This window comes from Bombus vancouverensis, chromosome 6, assembly GCF_051014615.1.
Source record: "Bombus vancouverensis nearcticus chromosome 6, iyBomVanc1_principal, whole genome shotgun sequence".
Lineage (NCBI taxonomy): Eukaryota > Metazoa > Arthropoda > Insecta > Hymenoptera > Apidae > Bombus > Bombus vancouverensis.
This window is the reverse complement of record NC_134916.1, coordinates 15,860,876-15,882,591: the sequence shown is the minus strand read 5'-3', so window position 1 is coordinate 15,882,591 and position 21,716 is coordinate 15,860,876. Positions and strand designations below refer to the sequence as shown.

At 37.5% G+C, this 21,716-nt stretch overlaps 2 protein-coding genes and 1 long non-coding RNA gene across 9 annotated transcripts in view; 1 reads left to right on the top strand and 2 right to left on the bottom strand.

Annotated features, from left to right (window-relative positions):
- The window catches only part of LOC117157682 (epidermal growth factor receptor kinase substrate 8), a 20,707-nt gene extending 17,082 nt beyond the window's left edge, over positions 1 to 3,625 (top strand). For all 3 annotated transcript variants that reach the window (XM_033335894.2, XM_033335891.2, XM_076619299.1), the window contains exons 9-10: positions 63 to 198; positions 267 to 3,625. In XM_033335894.2, the coding sequence (XP_033191785.1) occupies positions 63 to 198; positions 267 to 335 (205 nt within the window). In that variant the 3' untranslated portion in view covers positions 336 to 3,625. The remainder of the gene's footprint in view (positions 1 to 62; positions 199 to 266) is intronic.
- The window catches only part of CRMP (Collapsin Response Mediator Protein), a 23,597-nt gene extending 1,881 nt beyond the window's left edge, over positions 1 to 21,716 (bottom strand). For 2 of the 5 annotated variants that reach the window (XR_013058635.1, XM_076619305.1), the window contains exons 1-10: positions 21,466 to 21,715; positions 11,933 to 12,027; positions 9,990 to 10,302; positions 8,663 to 8,842; positions 8,362 to 8,475; positions 7,698 to 7,930; positions 4,819 to 5,155; positions 4,418 to 4,573; positions 4,020 to 4,290; positions 3,868 to 3,943 (exon numbers count right to left, since the gene is read on the bottom strand). Coding sequence is in view for 4 of the 5 variants with exons in the window: in XM_076619305.1 (XP_076475420.1) it covers positions 3,868 to 3,943; positions 4,020 to 4,290; positions 4,418 to 4,573; positions 4,819 to 5,155; positions 7,698 to 7,930; positions 8,362 to 8,475; positions 8,663 to 8,842; positions 9,990 to 10,302; positions 11,933 to 12,027; positions 21,466 to 21,504 (1,814 nt within the window). In the remaining variant the exon portion in view is untranslated. Of the gene's footprint in view, positions 1 to 671; positions 3,944 to 4,019; positions 4,291 to 4,417; positions 4,574 to 4,818; positions 5,156 to 5,952; positions 6,186 to 7,697; positions 7,931 to 8,361; positions 8,476 to 8,662; positions 8,843 to 9,989; positions 10,303 to 11,932; positions 12,028 to 21,465 lie in introns of those variants that run through there. The other 3 variants (XM_033335897.2, XM_033335898.2, XM_033335899.2) reach the window with 3 other exon arrangements.
- Positions 19,645 to 21,221, bottom strand: LOC143302825 (uncharacterized). Its single transcript, XR_013058636.1, has 3 exons — positions 20,810 to 21,221; positions 20,451 to 20,653; positions 19,645 to 20,369 (listed from the first exon to the last, which is right to left on the bottom strand). It is a non-coding gene; the product is annotated as an uncharacterized LOC143302825 (long non-coding RNA).

Below are 21,716 nucleotides of genomic sequence, written 5' to 3'. Positions count from 1 at the left end.
AGAAAATTTAATAGTTGAATGTTTGACAATTTAAGAAATTGAAAAATGCTTAATTTTTTCAGAACTTGTAAACAGCTAAAAGATATGACTGGTTTGGAGGTATTCGATTTAACTAAACGACAACTGGAACAGTATTGCGGTATTGCAGAAGGTAGCAAACTCTATGGTCAAATTTTAGCTGCACGAACTGAAAGCGAGGTGAGTAAATGTCAAAAATAAAACTTGCAGATTTTAAATGCGACAATTTAACTTTTTTACATTTGTAGAAGCATCCTCGGATGTCAGAATTAAAACAAATATTGGAGAAAGCTCGACATAAAGTTGAAGAACAATGAAACATTCACCGCCAAATACTCCATAGAAATATACAATAAGAATTGTACATATCTTCCGATTGTATGTATTTAAAATCACACACATACATCAAGAAATTATGAAGCAAAATGAATTATGAGCAATATCACATACACCGGTAAATATGTACTTAGGCATTTTTACAAATCAAATATTTAACTGAGATTCTTTATTCCATTTTCTACAATACGTTGATACATATATACCATTAATGACAACAGGCAATGTTTGTCAATATCCGTAAGAAACATCATTCTCCAAGTAACAACGTGATATTTCCACGACGAGTGTTATTAGTAGAAAATTAGAAACATCAGTTCAATATTGATGTCAAGTCTTTATTTCAAGCGATCACATACATTGTAACAGACATAAATAGGTACTCTAGCTGTATCATTCATTATATCGATAAACTATACACTTCTTTCGAATACTCGACTCGAGGTCACGCAACGTGAACACATTGATAATTATATTTTTATAAAGGTAAATCTGTTATAAAGCCCTCACAATATTTGTCATTTAAATAATAAATTCCCGTACAAACTTTTATATTAGCAAATGGAATACAGTAATGCACCTATCGAATGCGTCAATGTAAAACTTTTTACAAAGAAATAGAAATGATTGCTATTGAACGAACGCAACATGCACAATAACGGTGTTAAGACTTAATGAACGTTAATAGTCTACAGGCTATAAAAAGAAACGGAGACAACGCTTTTCATTAAATCGTATGATACGTTGAACAAAGTGAAATCGTTTTCTGGTTAATCAAGCTCCAAGCAGTCTTATATAATCAAATACGTCCAGCTATATAATTATCGTTAGAAGACAAAACAATGGATCTAGGGAAACGTTTTCGCAATAGAATTATTTCGGTAAAATAATTGCAACGTATCGCCTATAAGATTACTACCATAAATTATTTCAAAATATAACGAAGCATGTTGCTTTCCGTGATCCCTAACAACTTATTACACAGACTCTACGCGTGTATGTAGAAACTCTTAAAAACGTTCCTGAAATTTCGATACAAAATCTACGTTGAAAAACTCTCAGACATCTTGTTCTTAAATGCGATCTAAGTCTCGTCCTAAAAATGCGTCACAACGTTATTCGCGTTTTCTGTAAGTGCTACGATAGTACCAAACATTTTGGTCATTTACGAGTAGCTCAGACAAGCCTCTTACGCTCGTAAAGTTTCGAGTTTATCCACCTTATACGATAATAATTACGTAATGAATATTTATTATGCGACGATTATTACTGTTTAGTATCATTTACCCTTAATGTTATTATTATTGTTAAAATCATTATCGTTAACTTTACTTTCGTAGACGTACGTGTCTTAAGGATTTAATAAAAGTATCATTGGATACATTATTTCATTGACAGAGTTTTCTTTAAAAAAGAAATGGGTAATCCTTGCAACGTGTTAAAAATCGGAATGTAGGATTTATGTTATTAAAGTATTGAAAAAACATTCTTTTTTCACGCAACATGTGACTCGACTAATTAAATCAAATAGTACTAAGTGACTTTGTAAATATATCTTTTCATGTAAAATTTTGTAACAGCAATCGTAAGCGAACAAGTGTGCGTTCTTGTCAAATACATCACATTAACGTCTTCCTTCCGGCACAATGTTGTTAATTTGTGATCTTTAGCGTCTTTGTCTGCGTGATCTATTTATGAATTTGTGCGTATTTCAGTTAATATAATATTATTACAAGCTTATCGTTGTTAAACGCTGAAATTTTCTTCGTTTTGGTAAATTTTCAAAAGTTTGTACATTTTTGAAGCAGAGAAATGCTACTCTGTATCATCGAAACAGGAAAAACTCCTAATGCCAAATATTTAATTACGTTACTTGTTTCAATATTATCGTAAGTTTCAAGATCACTTTATCGTTTGAACTATTCTAAACTCGCAAATATTCTACAACTATGGTAAAAATATAGTGAAAATTATTCAAAAGATTTCCCGTTTTTCATTTCTCAACCATTTGTTCCAACTTACAGACTTCATCCTTTTATATGATAATTAAATTACATATCAATATCTGACGAACATTCAAATGTAACTTCGCATATATAGTTTATAACACGATTACTTAATCCTTTGCAAAATAACAATCTTTCAAGTTCCTCGAATTGTTAAACTAAGGATTACTTTAATATTTACACTCATTACAATTAACAATATAATTAACCGAAACGTAACGCTAGACTGCGATAGAGAAACAAAACAATTATTGTTTAATCGAGGATTGACTTAAAATTAATGGTACGGTGTTCGATTCTACGGTTAATGATAGCATATAAAATATATAATATTAACATTATGCCCGTAAAACAGTTGCATGCCAGTAGTGAACCTCGATTAAATGAGAGCGAAACAACATTTTTTTTGTAATATGTACACCGAGCATATAATGATGTTTACGTCATCGTATGATATCAGTGATGAAACCGATGATGATCAATGTATACCGGTGTTATATAACTTATTAGACGATACGGAAACAAAGTTACAATAACAACTGATTTCAACAACAGTGAAATGTACGAATTATGTTCGGTGACCAATAATCGTTCGTTAATGGTCGACTGTCATTATTAAGTTTTACCAAATATGTAGGGTATTTTCGATCATGTAAAATGACTTTAAATATTACATTACAGATGCGAATATTGTTTTGGAGTAATATAATTATGCAATAAATAATTTGCATATCAGCTTGACCTTAGAATCAACAGAAATACGTACATTTTAAAAAAATTTTACATCTTTTTTATTTGTTTTTCAAAATATCTAGAAAAGCAGTAAGTAACTCCTTACTTATAGTTTCACTGTAGAAAAAACATAAATATATAAAGTATACATATGAAAATTAAACCACATTGATACCCGTACGTAATTCCGTTATTCCTTATAGTATATTATAAAACAACATATTATACAAACAAACGAGATGAGTTTGCAGAACTCAAAGAGAGTGTCCAAGAAGAACGGTAAAATAAACCTTTAATCTGCTAGATACTCAACAGATACATATATCTATTGCACGAAGGGTAAAGTCGACGATGCGAGATAAGTGCGAGTGACGAAAACGCGTGAACGTTCCAAGGTCAAAGAATGAAGCGTACGGTACACAGAGAGCGGGCAATGAAGCGATAGTGAAGCGAAAAATAGTGTGATAGATGAAAATACGAACGTACGCTCTACTGACCGGTGGCATCCAAGTCCTCCTTTGATGGAACAGACCTTAATCGATTGGGAACGTATATCAATTGAAAACGAAACTTATCGTTAATAATTGAGTGAATAGCGAACCTGAAAGCGGGCTGATAGAGAACAGTCACGTAAAAACAAGAAAAATGGAGTGGCTCTTTTTGTATGCACGAATAAAAGAAAGATGACGAGAGAAGGATTTCGTTCCTATTTTCTCTGTAAGGAAAGATCCCTATATGCAAAGCAGACCTTTAGATTCTGTCTTTCATAAATTACCAAAAACCTCCTGCACTGCGACCACCGGGTGGATTATTCACGCGGATACAAGCTCTTCTTGCTTCCTCGACGTCCTCTGCGAACATACAACTTTTTCAGTACCGGTTCTCTTCCTCAAAAGAAACAAATTCTTTTCTCCATTGGGTACCTACCGCTGATGGAGAAAGTAGAGTCTTGCAAATTTCTTTGTCCCTCTAGTCGCGGGCCTTTCGACGATGGTGTAACCACCGCAGAGTCTGGCAGTGTCGGCATGCAATCAGGCATTGAAATCTTCGGTTTCGGACTCTCGTAAGTACCATTCGTTTGATGATTCTTCGCGAGTGCTGCGGCCTTTCTTGCTTCCTCTTTGGCCTTCGCGATCGCGGCATCCTCCTCGGCGTACTTTTTCGCTTCGGCTTCGCTTCGTGCCACTCCGCGTGGTCTCTGTGTAAATAAGATCCCGGAACGGTAATTGAAATTGATTTGTAGGTCGTTAGAAATAACTGTTTGCTTTTGTGCTTTGTAACGTTCCACGTTTACATACGAATTAACCATAAAAAGAGAGGCGCACCTTTTCTCTGTCTTCTATCATACTGTATACATAATCAACGTGGCTTGGCGTCTCGACAAACTTTCCAAATCCATGAACAGCCTTTAGTTCGCACTCGTCCACGCAGACACGACCTTCCACTATAACGTATTCCGGTACTCCGTGAACTTCCATACCCTGGAATAGATTAAAATTGAATTCAGTGTCTTCGCGAAAGAAACGAAAGTACCTAGGTAACGGCAGTTCAATAGCAATAGGGGTTAATCATATTTTGTCTTTATCGCTCTTAACGATACCAGCTTGATTGAACTTCCTGCGGAACATAGGTCGACAAGACAAATGGAAAATAAATCCTAGGGCGCGTGCTCTCGATATTACAGGGACAAAGACTTTATTAAAGCTTAATATCAGCCAGCCCTTACCTCGAAGATGTTGAAGTCAACGGCCTGAACATGCGTCTGAGCGGAAATCGTACGCTTCCTGTTGGGGTCCCAGACAACGATATCTGCGTCTGAGCCGACCGCTATCACTCCCTTTCGCGGATACAAATTGAAGATCTTAGCGGCATTGGTGCTGGTCACTGCCACGAACCTCGTAGGATCCATTATTCCCGCGTGTACACCTTTCTCCCAAACGACTGACATCCGGTCTTCCACGCCGTTTACACCATTGGGAATCTTCGAAAAGTCATCTTTGCCCAGAGCTTTTTGTTCGGCGTTGAAGGTGCAATTGTCGCTACCGGTAACTTGAAGGCCATCTCTGGCGAAATAGAGCAGATTGTTTAAGTAGGTGACTGGTAAAATAAAAATGCCGATATCTTAAGAACATAGAAATTAGAATATGGCAGAGAATATTCTATAGAACCAAAGGTTACCTTGACATCTGACAAGCTGGAAGAATTTTCTAACATGTAAAGTATAGATTATAGAGTCGCGATATGACCGGTTTATCAAGTAAATAAGTAAAATTGAATGCTGACCGTGGAAATGATCTTTAAACGAGTTTTCCTCTGCCCGTTTAATTAACTCTAATACCAGCAGCGAGATAAGAGGCGCTTCCCACGCGATGCCTATTAAAATTACGTTCAGTTAGCCTCATATCGTGCGTGCCAATTTGTTACTGTAATTTATCGCTGTCATTTGAATACGCGGGGCATCCACATGCATACGGGTAACGTTATAATGGGAAAAATCGTTTTATCTCCTATTGCTAACCATCGACAGTCTTTCTGCATTAAGTTCCTATACAGGAATCAGCTACTTATCAGCACGAACCGGGAAGTACTCGAAACACTCGAAACGGGATAAACACGGCAAGCCATCGGATAGATCTCCACTTTGCTATACCGTCTATTTCATCGGTCGTCTCTTACGATCGCATGATTTGTCGATCACACCGATATAGACACTTGAAACTTCGATAATTAACAACAACGAAAAGGATAAAGCACCGATATTTTTCAAATATAGTATATAACATTACCGTATAGATAGTATTTCGATTTGTGTCCGTCTCCTTGATTAATGTCAAAAGATTTAAAACTTTAGATTACTTACTGTGCTAGATGTTCGATTAGATAGGCAGGAGTGGTAGAATCGGGTCTCAATGGTGGGCTAGTAATGTAACGTCTCGCTTTTTCGATATCTTTCCCGTATTGTTCGCTACCATCGATACCCACGGTACTTGCGAGAGTCTCTCCAAACAGGACGACACCCTCCGACCTTTTCGAGGACACAACATCAGCAGCGGACTTGCTCGACAATGCCGTTACGTACAGCGGACAATTCACCTAAACCGCGATCGTCTCGTTTATCCTGACGTTGATCTTATCAGTGAAAGCGCGATCACAGCCGAAAAAAAGGGCAAGATTATCATATACAATAGTTCTCTAAACTATGTAAAGACTTATCGAAATTTTGTAGGAATATATGATAATCACATTAGCAGAGTTTAAATCAAGTTGAAATCGAGTTAGAAATGTATGTAAAAGTTACAGAATGTCTATTGTAAACATAAACTTCACGACGTTGGTAATTTAAACAGTGAATTTTCCATCGTATTAATAAACCTCAAGCATCAGATTTAACATTGATTATATTTTTAGTTTAAACCAACAATTCGTATTCTGTATTAATTGTTCATTAAGTTTATGTTTGCAACCGTCATATACATTTCTAAAGTAATCTCTGATTTTACTATTACAATCATGATAGTTGAGTCTTGTTGCAGTGTTGATAGAATTTCAAAAATCTGCGTACAATGTAAGTTTTAAATATGAATTTTTACATTGTCAAAATCGTCTTCGGTTTTGTTATGTTTCTTAAAGGAATATTCTTTTCAGCCGTGTTCACGATACCGTGTCTAACTACAATTTAGAGACAACTTCGAGTTGAGCTAGATCACGTTTGTACATTGAGGGAATCGTGCCAGGTGATTTCAAACTTGCAAAGAAATAGGGCAAAGGAAAAGTAAAACCGAACTACAGTTACGATCAGTGTGCATGCACGGGAATTTTAGCGGAACATCTAAATATAATTTACGGTGCATGCAACATCGGGCAGCTATTATTATACCCTAATTGTACTTCAATGATCGTCTGTTGTAACATTTTAAAACATGATGGAGAATAATCTGCTTTTATGAAGTTTCATTGTCTAATGTATCAGATTCATAAATTTGTACAAACTTGCAAGGTTTCGCAGAGACCACCTGGACTTGTTCGATTTAATCCCAGGTGCAAGTGGCTCTGTAAGTCTTTTAACACAGATCATTCTGAGTTTATGAAACCACCTTGAAATCTTGATATCTGAGATAATAGGTTTGTAGGACTTTAACAGTTTTACATCTAAGACTACGGAGACTAGTTCTGTGATTGTAATGTCCGCTAATGCGTAGTTTCAAATAGTTTTTACGAACCAAGACTACGTATCTCATATTTCTTACTTGTTTTCTTACATCTTTTCCGAATCCCTACTACTTCCTATGCTATTCATTGCAATAGTAAAAACGGCATAGCTGAACCAAATGGCTCACATTAGCATTGTAAATTACATACTTTTCTTAACTAAACTGTAAAGTGTAGTTCTTTGATAAGTATCGCATACTATTCTAATCATTTTTCGGTCAGCGAAACATACTGTTTTACAACCAGTAAATTACTTTCTTCGTTCACTCGTGAAATGGAATGTATAGAAGACTACGTATAATTATAACAATATCGTGTGATAAGTGGAAACACGAAGAGACTATGCCGTGGATGTCAAAGTCACCCTATCGAAGGTCCACGGTGGCTTCGACTCACTTGGTCAACATATTCAGCAACACGCAAGATGTATCTGGGTCTGGTCTGAGAGGTGGGCTCAAAACATGCGCTGCTGCGTGTTTCCAACATTTGTGCGCGTAGTTGGTACCATCTGTGCCAATTGCAGCTGCCAAGGTCTCGCCGAAGACGCAAGCGCCACGCTTACGCGCAGCATCCACCGCTTCTGCGGCGCTACGACTCATCACATGCACTATATACAGTGGACAATTGACCTAAGCATGCAGAATTTTGATCGATTTATGCTTACAACGTCTTGTCTGAAAAACAACGAACCTGCCTTTCGTAAAGGTAATCTCAATAAGATCTAATAAATTCTTAAAATGAAACTGAGCAATCAAGTACCTCCTCCCTTAAATAAGATCATAGCACAATTGTTCTTTACATTTTGTCATAGTTTGAAACGATAAAAAGGAAAATTAGTTGTTGTGCTTTTAACTGAAACTGAATTGAAAATGTCATTCATTCGAAAGTAAAACGAGAGTGACAAAAAGAGGGTGATACGATCGTTAATAAACAATCATTCAAGGTACTACGATACATTGATCATCAAAGTAGCGGTGCTTGAAACAGTAAACAAGCGTACTGGACAAATATAAAGTGATCCTCTCTAAAAATAGAGTCCTCTCCAGACTGTCGCCCTTACCTGACTAGCTATAACACACGCTCTATTCACAGCCTCCGCTTCCACTTCTTCGGGGCGAGACATTTCATGACCTTCCGGCCCCGTCACTCCTGCATCGAGCAATCGTTTCGTGTTCTAAAACAATTTCGAACGTTCTTGTCTACGTATATCCCTGAATTCGTGACTGCAAACGTACTGTGTCTATTTTCGCCGGATAATAGAGGGCCAAACATGGTAACAGTTGTTGAAACATTCAAACACAGCGTATTGCTCGTTTACTTCAAGGATAACTATACGTCGTAAATCACGATGTGCCTCTTACCTCCGCAATAATATCGCCATTTTCCGCATGAACCATAGCGATGGCACCGAGCTCCTTGCACGTTTTGAACGTCTCAATTAATTCTGGATCCCTTAGCATAAACAGGTCGCGATAGGCCATAAACATTTTAAAGCTGCTGACACCGTGATCCTTCACCAACGTGGCCATCTCCTCTTTGACCTGCGATATAAATCGTTCAGCTGTAATACAGGGGAAATATGAGCGCCTAGAGCTAAACAGAATCGCTTTAAAAATAGAACCGAATCGCTTTCATGAAATAGAATCACTTCGAACGAAATAAAATCGCTTCCAACGGAACAGAATTGCTTCCAACGGAACAAAATTACTTCGAACGGAAGAAGATCGTTTTGAACGGGACAGAATCGCTTCCAATGGAACAGAATCGCTTCGAACGGAAGGGAATCGCTTTAAACGGAACGGAATTGCTTCGAACGGACGAGGAGTCCGACAAGCGTCAGCAAATAAGGAGCACGGCGATTTACATGCATCCGTACGCAGTTCGCTTGCGATTTCCTCACCGATCGTTTGGTATTCCATTCACGATCGCGATTACAGTTACAGAGTCGGCATATAGCAAGACAACTGCAGCTACCAGATTCGTACGATTTGCCAATTTGCCGCGGGATCGGTTTTCCCATATTTAGGAACGATCAGAGCGGACTCGTCGCTCGATGAGCAAACATCCAGGTCGATGCTTTATGCTCGTTTCAAGTCTAAACGATTTATTCGATTCAACGATTCTGGCAACGATCGATTCGCAATTTTCGTGCAGTTTCTCTGTTCAATCCATCCCACCGATTTCAATCGCCGATTGATCATTAACGTTCGACAAAAGAAACGTTCAAAAGAGGGAGAGAGAGAGAGAGAGAGACAGAGAGTCGAACGTAACAACCCTGGCAATTTCCGACGATCATCGGCGGATTACGTAAATTCTATTTGCGATCTGAATACTACTTGTTAACATTACGTCGCTTCGTGTTAATACAGACTATGTTTAACTTCGCGGAGAGATGTCGGTGAACTTAAAAGACCCACAAGAAAAAGGTCATGCCCAGACGTGCTTTCTTTTCTAGGAAGGACTCGCATTACGGTAATTATCTCATTCTGGTTGACTAAGTAGAATAGAGGACGCGTGTAAACTGTATCATGCTGGCTCTGTTTGTGGTAGTCGTCTCAACCTATCTGTCAGATCTTATTAATTCAACCTTCTAGCGACATATTTCTTTGTATTACGATAACGGCGATATAAAGATGGGACGACATTGAAGATTGTCTTGGACGCTTGTTGATCTGTTGAGAGGCTCACTTTTGGACTCCAGGACGTGACAGCGACATGGAGCGAATAATCGCAGCAGACTTTCTGATCGGCGGACTCTCGGTACCTCTCGTACGCCTCCAAAAGGGATTCGTCCTTCCTGGGGATGACGAAGTCGATGATCATCGTCGTACCACCAGCGACAGCTGCCTTGGTCCCCTGATAGAAATCGTCGACCGATTTGGCGCCCATTAGCTCGCATTCGAAATGGGTGTGTGGATCTATGCCACCAGGCATCACGTACTTCCCACGGGCGTCGATGATTCTAGTGCCACCCGGTATTATCAGATTGCGACCCATTTGCCTAGAAATAGAACGTTCACAATGTAAATGAATCCAGTGGTGGAAGCGAGCGATTAAACGCTTCTAGCACGATCGATTAGTTTATTGGAAATCTGTTTTCTTCCTTTTTTGTTTTTTTTTTTTTAACAAAAGAATCACGATTGCGAACGATCGTTAGGTATTTTTGAGTTTCAAGGGTGATTAGAATGCGATTTACGAAAGTAAAGAATGATACGTGACTTTAAATATTTGGTTTTTTAAGAATAGTGATCTCTACTTTTCGATAATTTAAGCAAACCTAGACAAATCAAGCAGTTCTTCGATTCTGTTGCAAATAAAAATACTAGATAATATCTACAACTGTCCCGATATTATATTTAATCTTCGTTCTAAAAGAGGAGCAATGGCGTGAGTAGATCTGCAATCTACGATTGGTTTGTTTAACATCGTTTTTCTAGGAGGAATCAATGATAACTGATAATGTAACACCGGTATCGATTCTTGCTATTTTTCTCTTAAAAAAATGCTAACGTTAAACTGAAATCGTTCTTCTGAAAATGAAAATACCGAACAAGATTAAAACTTTCCAGCATTAATTCGAATCTTCGTTCCAAAAGGGGAGAGCAATGAGGCGAGTTGACCAACAACCTCTAACCATTTACACGGTGCATAATCACATGGCTTTAAGCAAAGGCTCGATATTACCTGCTTATTGCCTTCTTTAAACCGTTCATTAGGTAGTGCATGTCACGCTTGCTTGACAAATTGTACCGCCCATCATCGCGTTATCTTTCCATATTGCTCATTGATAAAACAGCCAGCGTTGTATCGCGTTTCGCTTGCGTAAAGTGGCGTGCAAACACGCGAGTAGAATACTCAATGAAACGTTGATCGTTCGCACGCGTAAGTTCAAAAGTATGTTTGCTCGCGAACTACAAATGTTACAGCGAGTACCTCAGGATCATAATTCTTTGACTTGCGCAACGATTCCGATTGACAATCATCAACGTCAAAGAAAAACACCGAATGATCAATCCATCGCATCGAAACGAGACAGAATTGCAGTTCCATCGTGAACGAAATATGTGCTTTCGTAAGTAATACGTCGATTACGTTGGATATCATCGAATTAAAAATATCGAACAACATGATAATAGCTGGATGTACATAATAAATTTAACATACATGCGCGATAAAATATAGCTAATAAATAATAAAAATTGCATTCTGTTATTAAAGTATTTTAACTTTCATTTAATTTTAATAAATTAGAAATTCAACGTGTAAAATATTAAATGGAATTCTGTTAATATCCAACTTTCTCTAATATGTTGATTTCCTAATTATAATTAGTAATTTTGATTTAAATATGAAACGAAATATTAATTTTATTGATATGACATATAATTTTAATTTAGCTAATATTTAACAGTAAGTGAAATTTTATTCGATAATTAATATTTATAAGAAGCCACGTGATTACATAATACACTATACTTTATAACGTTATATATTGTAGTGAAACGTATTAATTTATCGTGGTTCATGGAGCAAAACAGATGGAACTCTCGTGGCAGTCAATGTGTTAATGACGTAATTACACGCGTCTGAAAATAAATACAGCAAATGTATATAAGTATAAGGATTCTTACTTAATGATACCGTCTTCGATGTAAACGTCGTTGTCCGTGATCCCATCGTCGTTCACCACCTTGCCATTCTTAATCAGCAGCCTGTTTTGCGCGCTCTGGAAACAGAACAGTTGGTATCAATTCGCATACCTTTTTCCAAAACGGTACCGCAACTTGTAATAACGTCGAATGCTACTGAATGATAATCTTTAACGAGATCTTCTTGCACGCCTGTATTATCCGCGTATATGTTGTGCTAATGTTGTATACATATGTAAAATTCGGCGATTAAAGAAAATAAATGCACATCGACAAGTACCACGCGAATTATTTACCACCGTTCTTTTCGGTAAAGTTGTAAACGATACTTTGTTACACGATTAAAACCATTAGAAATGTATAAACGGTGCTTATAGATAGGGGGAGCCGAGCGTCAATTTTCCAGTTGATATTAAACTTTTATAGGTCACTCGTCCACTAGACTACGTAGATGAAAATTTCCGGTGTGTAGACTTACATAGTAAAATATTTGGATATTAATTATCTTTAATAATATCGACTAACGTTAATTACGATAATATAACCAATTACGATGAATTCTGATGATAATAAATACATATTAATTATCCAAATGCATTCGGCTATTTACAGTTTAATTATATTTCTTTTACAATATATTTGCCCTTGATATTTGCAGAAGCTTCCATATATAAACCAAGGTGTACGAATTTATCCTTTGATATTTAGATAATGCTTATCTTCTATTTATCATCTGATAATATCGATTCGTTATCTATTTATCCGTAATATCTATAATCATTCGGATACGCTATCGCTCGAAAATACCTGCACGTTTGCTCTTCGACATGATGTACATCAATCATAGAATTACGGATAGAGCAAACTACTACGATTTTATTATTTTGCCGTTTTTCAATAGATAATTTAACGTTATAGGCTGGTGATTCGATAGAAAAATAGCGAGTGTTGCTTTCAATTACTATTGCGTAATTAATAATACTTTTATAAAATTCGCTTACTCTATGAACAAGAAAAAAGTGTTCGTGCTAAATATATATCAAGGCTTATTAATCCAACGAATTATAATTGTTAAAATATTTCTGTGACTTCTACGAAACGAATATTTAGAATAAATCTTCCAAATTCTATATACATATTCAAACTTGTTCAAAGCCTTATCAACATGGTCATGATAATCGTGTTTTAACTCGTGTTTTAACTCGTGTTTTGCTAAGATATTAGCGAAGTTTCATCATATAAACGTTTCTAAACATTGGAATCGTACAGTGTCATCTAAAAAACCTCTGCCTCGAATGAAATTACTTCTCATTGAGAGTTGACCAAACCCCCTGCGCACTGTCCTTGATATTCGTTTGCAACGTGCGTCGGATCCAACATCCGGTGCAGACGATTAATGTGCGTATATTACCTCCACACTATAGTATACCAATCAGTATATAATAGAAGTTACGCTTCACGCACTTCCGCCAATGCTGAATTTAGAGCAGTATAACCGATGTGCTACGACTGATAAGCGTAAGATCCCGTATTCCGCGATACATCTTTCCATCCGAAGGAATACAGGTTTCGCCTCTATCGTAAACGTTCTCGACACGGAAAACGCGCGGTTTTTCGCTGATCCACTTCGGACATTACCATACAATCAGGATTTGAAAACCGTGCTCGCCATATATGTACGTGCCATTTCCGCAATGAATAAAGGAACACATCTCTTTTCGCTATGTTTTCGACGCTAACCCTCGTGTAAATACTAACAATTTTTCCCACATCTTTCGAGACAATAAGAAATATCTACACGCGAGTGTATCTTCTTAAGATTCACACTTTTTTAGTCCTGCATTATGTCTTTCGACGAACAACACTGTTTCAGAAGAACTATCCTCTACGATAATAAGAAACAGTTATACGTGACTGTATTTCTTATCATCCTTACATTATGTCTCTCGACTAATTACGAACTTCGCAGGAATTATCATTTAAAATAATGGGGAATATTTGCACGTAACTGTATTTTCTTTAAAGTCCTACCTTTTACTATCGTACTATCCCTCTGCTCAGTAACAAAACTTTAGACAACTTATCGTCCAAGATAATAATTCAGATTGTTCAAAAATCTACGTATCAACAACTATCTATGTACGCGTGATTATATTTTCTTAACATTCGTACTATTTGTGTGTCTATCGTTACGTGTCTCGATTAATTAAAAAATCCAGGTACCCAATCCGAAATATCACGCAACCCTTGAGAATCAGCAAATTATCGAGTACAATGGCATCGTGATTAAAAAACAAAGATCCTGACCTCACTTTATGCTCGTTGTAGTATAAAGAAGAGCGGACAAAACGTATAAATATTAGCGTGGATCTCGTAGGTGGAACAAACTGAAGGGAGACCAGAGAGAAAGGAGTCCACGAGGCTGCATAAGGGACTTTCGACAACCACCCCTGAGGCTTTCCCCGTCCGTAGAAAGATGAAAGCGTATAGGGGAGAAAGATCAGAGACGCCATAGGAGGGAACAGTGGAAAAAAAAGGACAATCCATCGTTGTCGCCGGCACCACCCACGTTTTATAACCGATCCATGGTCCGTACCCTTCGCACTGGCTAATGCAACGCGTGGTGTAACAAACCCTTCACGCAGGCTGGAGGTCTCCACCCCGTAAAATCGCTTCGAACACCCTGTGTGAATTTAAACCACCGTGAATAGCCGTGGCTTTCATGAAATCGATCCCAATCTGCCTCGCCCCCTCTGATGTAAGTGTTGCTGCAAGGTGTACTTTGTTAAATCGGATCTTGTCGAACAAAGGGAGGGTGATATATTGGATGTTCGAAAGGGTACAAGTCGTTAAAAGAACGCAGCGTTTTCTTAAAACAATGATTTTACAAGGGATGTGCCTTTTCTAATAAACTTTGCACGCTAAACTACCTCAACCATAGAATGAAATGGTGGCACAACCTTCGGTCTAAACCAATGGAAATGGAACGAATATCGAGAACTCGTTGCCGCAATTCACGTGGGCAGAGACCTTGTCATCTTCACGGTATAGTTATTAGGCACGGACGCGACATGTGCGTTTCATGTGTTAGAGAATCTTCGCTTGGATATTTTCAGCAGACGACCGCTTAAAATACGTTAGCCGTACGTCGGCGTGATTTTCGAGAAAAGAAATCCTACCGTTCACTTCTCAGACACGTTTAATACCATTTCGTGTCAGTTGCGAATTTAGCATCTACCGTGATTCCATATGAAGGCCACAGGAGAAGATTTTCCGTTTTTACAAGACAATTTTGAGATTCGCTACGTCGTCGACCGATCCTATGTTCTCAAAATGATCTTATTATTTGATTTTAGAGACTTCTAGGTGTGCTTCTACAGCCTCCTCAGAATCGTAAAAATATCGTCATAACATTAAAGTGGTGAAAGACGTTAAAACACCTCTGTTTACCTTAACAGTTGTATCTTTAACTTCTGCAAAGCCTTGTCAATTATATCTTTCGCTCGAACGGATTCTTTCCACTTTTAGCTACGTATATCGCGTAGAAATGTTCCTCTTTAATCGTAATATGACATCAAAATCAAAAAATCAACAGAAATGATACGTATTTATCATGCTCTTCTCCTGTAATCTCCTGTGTTTTAACAATTCTAGCCCCATTTCGTTCACGGTTCGATCTATCAATTTACACGTCAATTATCATATATAGGTCATCGAATGGAGTACTTCTAAGTTTCGACACGTTCAGAATCAAACACAAGGAAAATGATGAAACGAAGAAAAAACGTGGATAAAAACACGAGGCGACGCGTCATAAGATCTTCCACCCCCGTACGGAAGTACGCCCCTGGTAAAATCGATATCTCCAGCATTTCCCGGCAACATGCCACGAATTCATCTGAACTCGAGCAAACATCGCCCAAATGGAAGATCTTATCAAGCAAATGAGTATCTAGTACGAGAATTCAGATCCCAATCGAATCGCACGCTCTGCTTTTATCGCGTAAGTTCGAACACATTATAATAAGGTAGATTGTATACGGTTGCATGCGCCTAGAAGACGCTGTCGCTTGGATCGCCGTTCCAGTTCGTATCTGGTCCAATTAAAAGGCGATTTCTTCGTTAATTACTATATCCAGACGATTCAGAGCGCCAGCCGCCAAGGCTTGACCGCTTTCACGAAGGGAAAAGGATTTTTCCTGCGTTCTTAAGGAGCGAAACTCGCAGGTTTCTATCGTTGATTTCTTCGAAGAAAATGAAGTGGACGCGTACACGGAGAAAATACTCACGGTGGCTGACTCGTCCCGCTCCAACGAGACATCGTACAAGCAACTCTCTGGCTGGTTAACTCGACAAACGTTCGTCGAGCTGCCTTTTGTACCGTCTAAACGTGGTCCAAAGGTGCACCACATATTCGACCATTTAATACACCAACGGGACCAGAGAGTTAACGGTAATTGCATAACGTTACATAATAATGGGTGGCGCATCTTTTTAACGCTTTCTTATAGTTTCTTCGAGCAACGAAAGTCTAAACGCGTGGAATGAAATTCGTGTTAAACTAACATAGGACTATAGTCGTACTCGGCTTATGGCGATGTAACCTTGTATATAGATATACCGTACACGAGGTGTAAACTTGGAGATTACGTTACTTGAGATCTAAATACATTTTAATAGCGAGAAACGAAGAAAGCACTCGAAGTGATTTATCGCAAAAGATACCGATAGGCATTGAACCAAATGGTAGACGCAAAGTAGTCGTGTGCATTTCTGTGACTTGAAAACCGTAAGTTGTATCTACAATTGGAAATTTCGACACGCAATCAGGGAATCACACCTTGCGTCGATGCGCGAAGAACGTGTGTACGATAGAATATATTTAAGTATAATCGGTCTACGAGTCGTCCTTGCACTTGTATAATCGAACGAAGAAAAAGAGGGGCGAAAAAAGGTCAATACTGATCCGATAAGCCGCTCTAATTTCAGTTCGCGATAAATTTGCCGCGGGAACGACCAATGTGACTCGCACCTGGCTTCCCAGTGTCTATTTACGTCGGTAGAATAATGCCGGTAATTTACATTTTGGCTGACCGACTTCCATTCGACTAAATTCTCCGTCAAGTTCTCGGTGAAACAAACAGACGACGATGAGTATACCCGTGTCGAACCACTTGTCGCCAGTGGAAACGCAAAACGAATTGTAAGAGGTTCGAGGGCCTAGCTACTCGATGAAGTTCTTAATGAACAGGACTATTATTCTGTACACGGGATTTGGATCCTTTTTCTGAACAAATAATTAACTTCCTCTCCAAGTCTTCTGTACCCTTTAATGCAGTAGATACATTAAAAATGTTTTAGAGATCTATGTACACAACGAGACTCTTCATTAATGCTACTCGAAATTTATATACAGAATGTAAACTGCTTTCGTCATTATTATTTTATAGAGGACCAGAGAGACAAAGAGAACCGGAAAGATTGCCTCGCTGAATCCTTTGTGCCGTCTGATGAAGTACGAATCTAAATCAAATTTGAGCGACTTAAAAAGCTCGATTACATTCTTACTACTGTTTCAATCTGCATATATTGGCCAGCCTTATAAATAATGCAATCTTTTTTAATCGCTCGATGATGCAATTCCAGCAATTAATCAGTGACGTATTTTCCTGTATAAGACTGCTACGGCAACGAGATCCATTGTGAGAAACTTAATTCGAAAAAGAGCCATCCATCCTAGAACAGTTTATAAGTTAACATACACACATGCGAAAGTTCTACATATAGAATTTCAAGTTTTTCAATGTTTCTTCGGAAGAGTCAGACGAATCAGCCGTTTTATATCTTCTACACCCTCCAAACGGGATAAAAGGCACGGGCAAAAATGTCAGTCACCACCCACGGTTTATTTTTGCTCGCGGAAACCATCCAGCTCCTGCGAACAGCTCGCAGGGACATAGAGACTAACGGAAGATCCGTAATTCGATGGCTCTCTCATATACGATTTACCGTCTGGCTGTCGTCGAGAGCGTGCACAGTGCACACTCTCGTAAAATCAAGCTCCGATGGTTTTTCCGACTTCAGGTCGGACGTATGTAGTGTCGACGAACTATTGATTCGCCGGCGCAGCCCGCGTTACCGTGCTTTTATAGCACCCACGGCACAGTGCCGTACGATTTTCCCAAGCGTGTACGAATTATCGTCGCGAATCACACACTGTATTAAGCCCTTTCACGTCATCGACGTTTACCAACTTTTCAAACTAGTATCTATAGCTAAACGCTGGAAATACAATTAAATTTCAACCACATGCAGAAAGTTCACTTTTCTAATTCTAATAATACGTCATGTATACACGTACTATGTCAGATAAACGACGAATTGATCTTAGTTGTTGGAATCGTTAAACCGGTGTATATGCAATATTTTTCCAAATAAATCTTTAACCAGATATAGTTTTTTAAAACGTTATCTACTTGATCAGTTCATATGCTTTGGTGCACGGCTTTGCGGTTTCATTGCTACAGCCAATTGTCGATTTCAGGATAGAATCATTTATTTAGAATAGAAATTTAGAATAGAATTGAAAAATGTTTGGAATCGAATTGTTAGGATTTCTTCTAATTAAATTTAACTTCGTTAAATAATCTATTGATGTAAACATTGTCTGTATGGAATGGATAGTGCCTGCTAACCGTCCTGGAATAATCATGAAAATAATTTATCCTGTTAAAAATACAGGAGGAAGCACAAATTATTATTAACACGTATATGTGTAACATCCTAGTAATTAATAGACTTTGTTGTTAGAATTCGCGTCTCTTAATCTTACTAAAAGAGCGAAAAATATTGAAAGTTCTAAGTGGTCCTAATTCGATGACCACGGACCGTGGTTCACGCGAACTTTTACCAAATCGGAACTCGCGGTATTTGGTATCGTTAGAGCACCTTCCGCCTGTGAATAGCTTCATCTTTCATAATTGAGAAATTCTCACGCGTTATATAACGATGCATCGTGTAATTAGGGAAATTGTTTGGAGAAACGAAAGAGATATATATTGGTATCTATTTATGCCGAATCTCTGATGCTATGATTGTATGTTAAAATACACTTTCTCGTTCCCATGCCTCGATCTTAACGTACGTCTATATAGGAAAGTAATTGACGTATAAAAACTGGAGCATAAAGCTTAGCAAAATTGCGTTTAATTTGAATTAATAATTGCGATTGTCTTTATACTTGAATACCTCTTTGCGTCATTCTACGTATTTGAGCGTTACGTGATATTAATTTGTGAAAAGTGTACATTGCGTCATCGTGGGAAGTAAGTGAAATGCAGCCACCCCCTGAAGAATTATAACTTCGCCTGCGTTATCTGTGAACTGAGCCTTCTTACATGATTGAACTATTACTTGTTAGCGGAACATTACAAGTTACAAATTACAAGATACGCGTTACAAGTTACAAGTTACGGTAACAGGTTTGGAGATAAAACAAATTTTTTGTACAAGTAAACTCCATCAATTGCAAATCTCTTAATTATGCCATTCGTCGAAAAGATTGTAAAATTGCAAAAAGTTGTCGGTTACTTGATATTACTGTGATATTATAACTCCATAGGAAGGATTCTGATTGTAGAGTTTTATGGAACTGCTTAACTAAGAAAAAAAGTGTAACCGTAGAAAAGTGTAAAACGAGTTTGACTAAACACTTCGCATCTGCATTCGATGTAAAACGGCAATAAAATGTAATGCTATCGAAAAAGCGAATTATTACTATCTACTAGTCTAATCTACTAATCTATTTACTATCTAACAAACTATAAAATGGTAATTTATGACATCTCGCTACAAATTGGTCATTTAATTCGCATATTGCGTTTGCATACTCTGAATTTTACTGTGACTCAGTTCTATAGATGCATCGTATGCATAAAAACATATATGTAGCACATTTGTGTTTCTGTAGACATGCAAGTTGGCTCTTTTCGCGAGAGAGACCGGTGCGGTGCCGGGCGCCAAGACGCTCCGATCAATAAGGCAGCAACCTTGCGATCACTGCGATGGTGCGAACTTTCGGTTTTAATAGTGACGCAGAAACATCCATATCTATCTATTTACTTTCTACCATAACGCTTCTTCTAAACACTTCCTTTGAACTACATGTTACGGTATGTACCTCTTCGAGGTTACGATCCGTTTAACGAACCTTATGGCCTGCGGTAAAACAAAGGGAACGGGATAAGGACTTGGCAGTGGCAACAATTAATACGACAATTAACACAAATAAAGTATGACGCTTTCTCAACATTATGTAGTCGTTATAGTTTCATTAACGATAATAATTAATTAATCTTACTGTTGATTACTTTTTTGTATTTAATAACGACACGTCGGTATCAAGACCTGATACGAGCAACTAAAACAAATAAATTATGTTTTCTTAATATTGTATCATCGTTATATAATCGTATAAATATCAATAATTAATTCATTTTACCATTAATCGTTTCTTTTTTATTTTTCTCTGTTAATTGTGAATGGTTTGTTAAACACATCTATGCTATCGATCGTAAGTTCGGTGACCCCTTGCTGCGACATGTTCAAGTTAAAATTATGAACATTTAAAATTATCAACAAATACGATATCTTTCATATTTATATTTTTAATATTCTAAATACGAGATATGGTACATAACTCGGCTGAAATTAAAAGAACGAAAGAAACTTATAGATACTGTGGTAAATGAATATTAAATTAACCGTTATAGACGAAAACAAATCGATATGACGTTTTAAGCAAGGGCTATTCTAGTCATGAATTCACGTCAGGCAATATCGAATATAGGATGTACGTACTGATTTTATTGCTGCACTAATCATGTTTCAGAGATACTTGCATCGATTTACATTGCACACGGTCCACGGGCGACTATCATGGTCGTTTATCTACATACAGCCGATTATTTTTACAATTATATAAAGTTTCATCTTTTCTTTTCTCATACTAATTATCGTGCAATTACTTGTTGACTAGTTCGATTATAAGTAACAAATCTTTCCATTTCTTCTTTTCTTATATGGGTGAAGTGTTATGTCAAAGTCGAAATATTTCCGTATAATGCGCTATTTTTATTTTTAAACATCTATTTTATTCGTTGTAGGGCACACGTTACTCACAATATGCTGTTATTAAAATTTATATAAAAAATTAGTTTGTCATGTAAAGATGACGATTATATATATATAATTTTAGTAGGAAAAGAGTGATTACTGTGCTTCATAGTAATGTGCATTATAAAATTCATTAAATTTCGCAATATTACACGTGATGCAAATACTATTCAATGCATAAGACTAAATAAACCGGTGTTTGCTCCACGTACATTTATGAATAAAAAAATTTTTGCGCAGTTTATTTACGTAATGATATTTAAACTAAAAGGAGCCAGCTCCTATGACCACCGAAATAATAGAATAGAAATAAAAACAGACTAGATCGACAAGGAACTGACCTGCAGGTGAATGGGGACCTTCTTCACCGGCGTGCTCATTTTTGACTAAAGAAAGGATTACGTTGTCTAAAAAGAGTGAACCACACGATCTTACCGGACACGCAGTATATGCTATACGAACGCTGTACGTACACACTATTTTTGCTTAGAAAAAACGTATCACTTGCGCGAAGTTTTCCCGAGGTAAAAATCAAAAGGCGCAAGATCGAATCGAATCGAACAATCGACTGCGACTGACGCTACGGGCTACG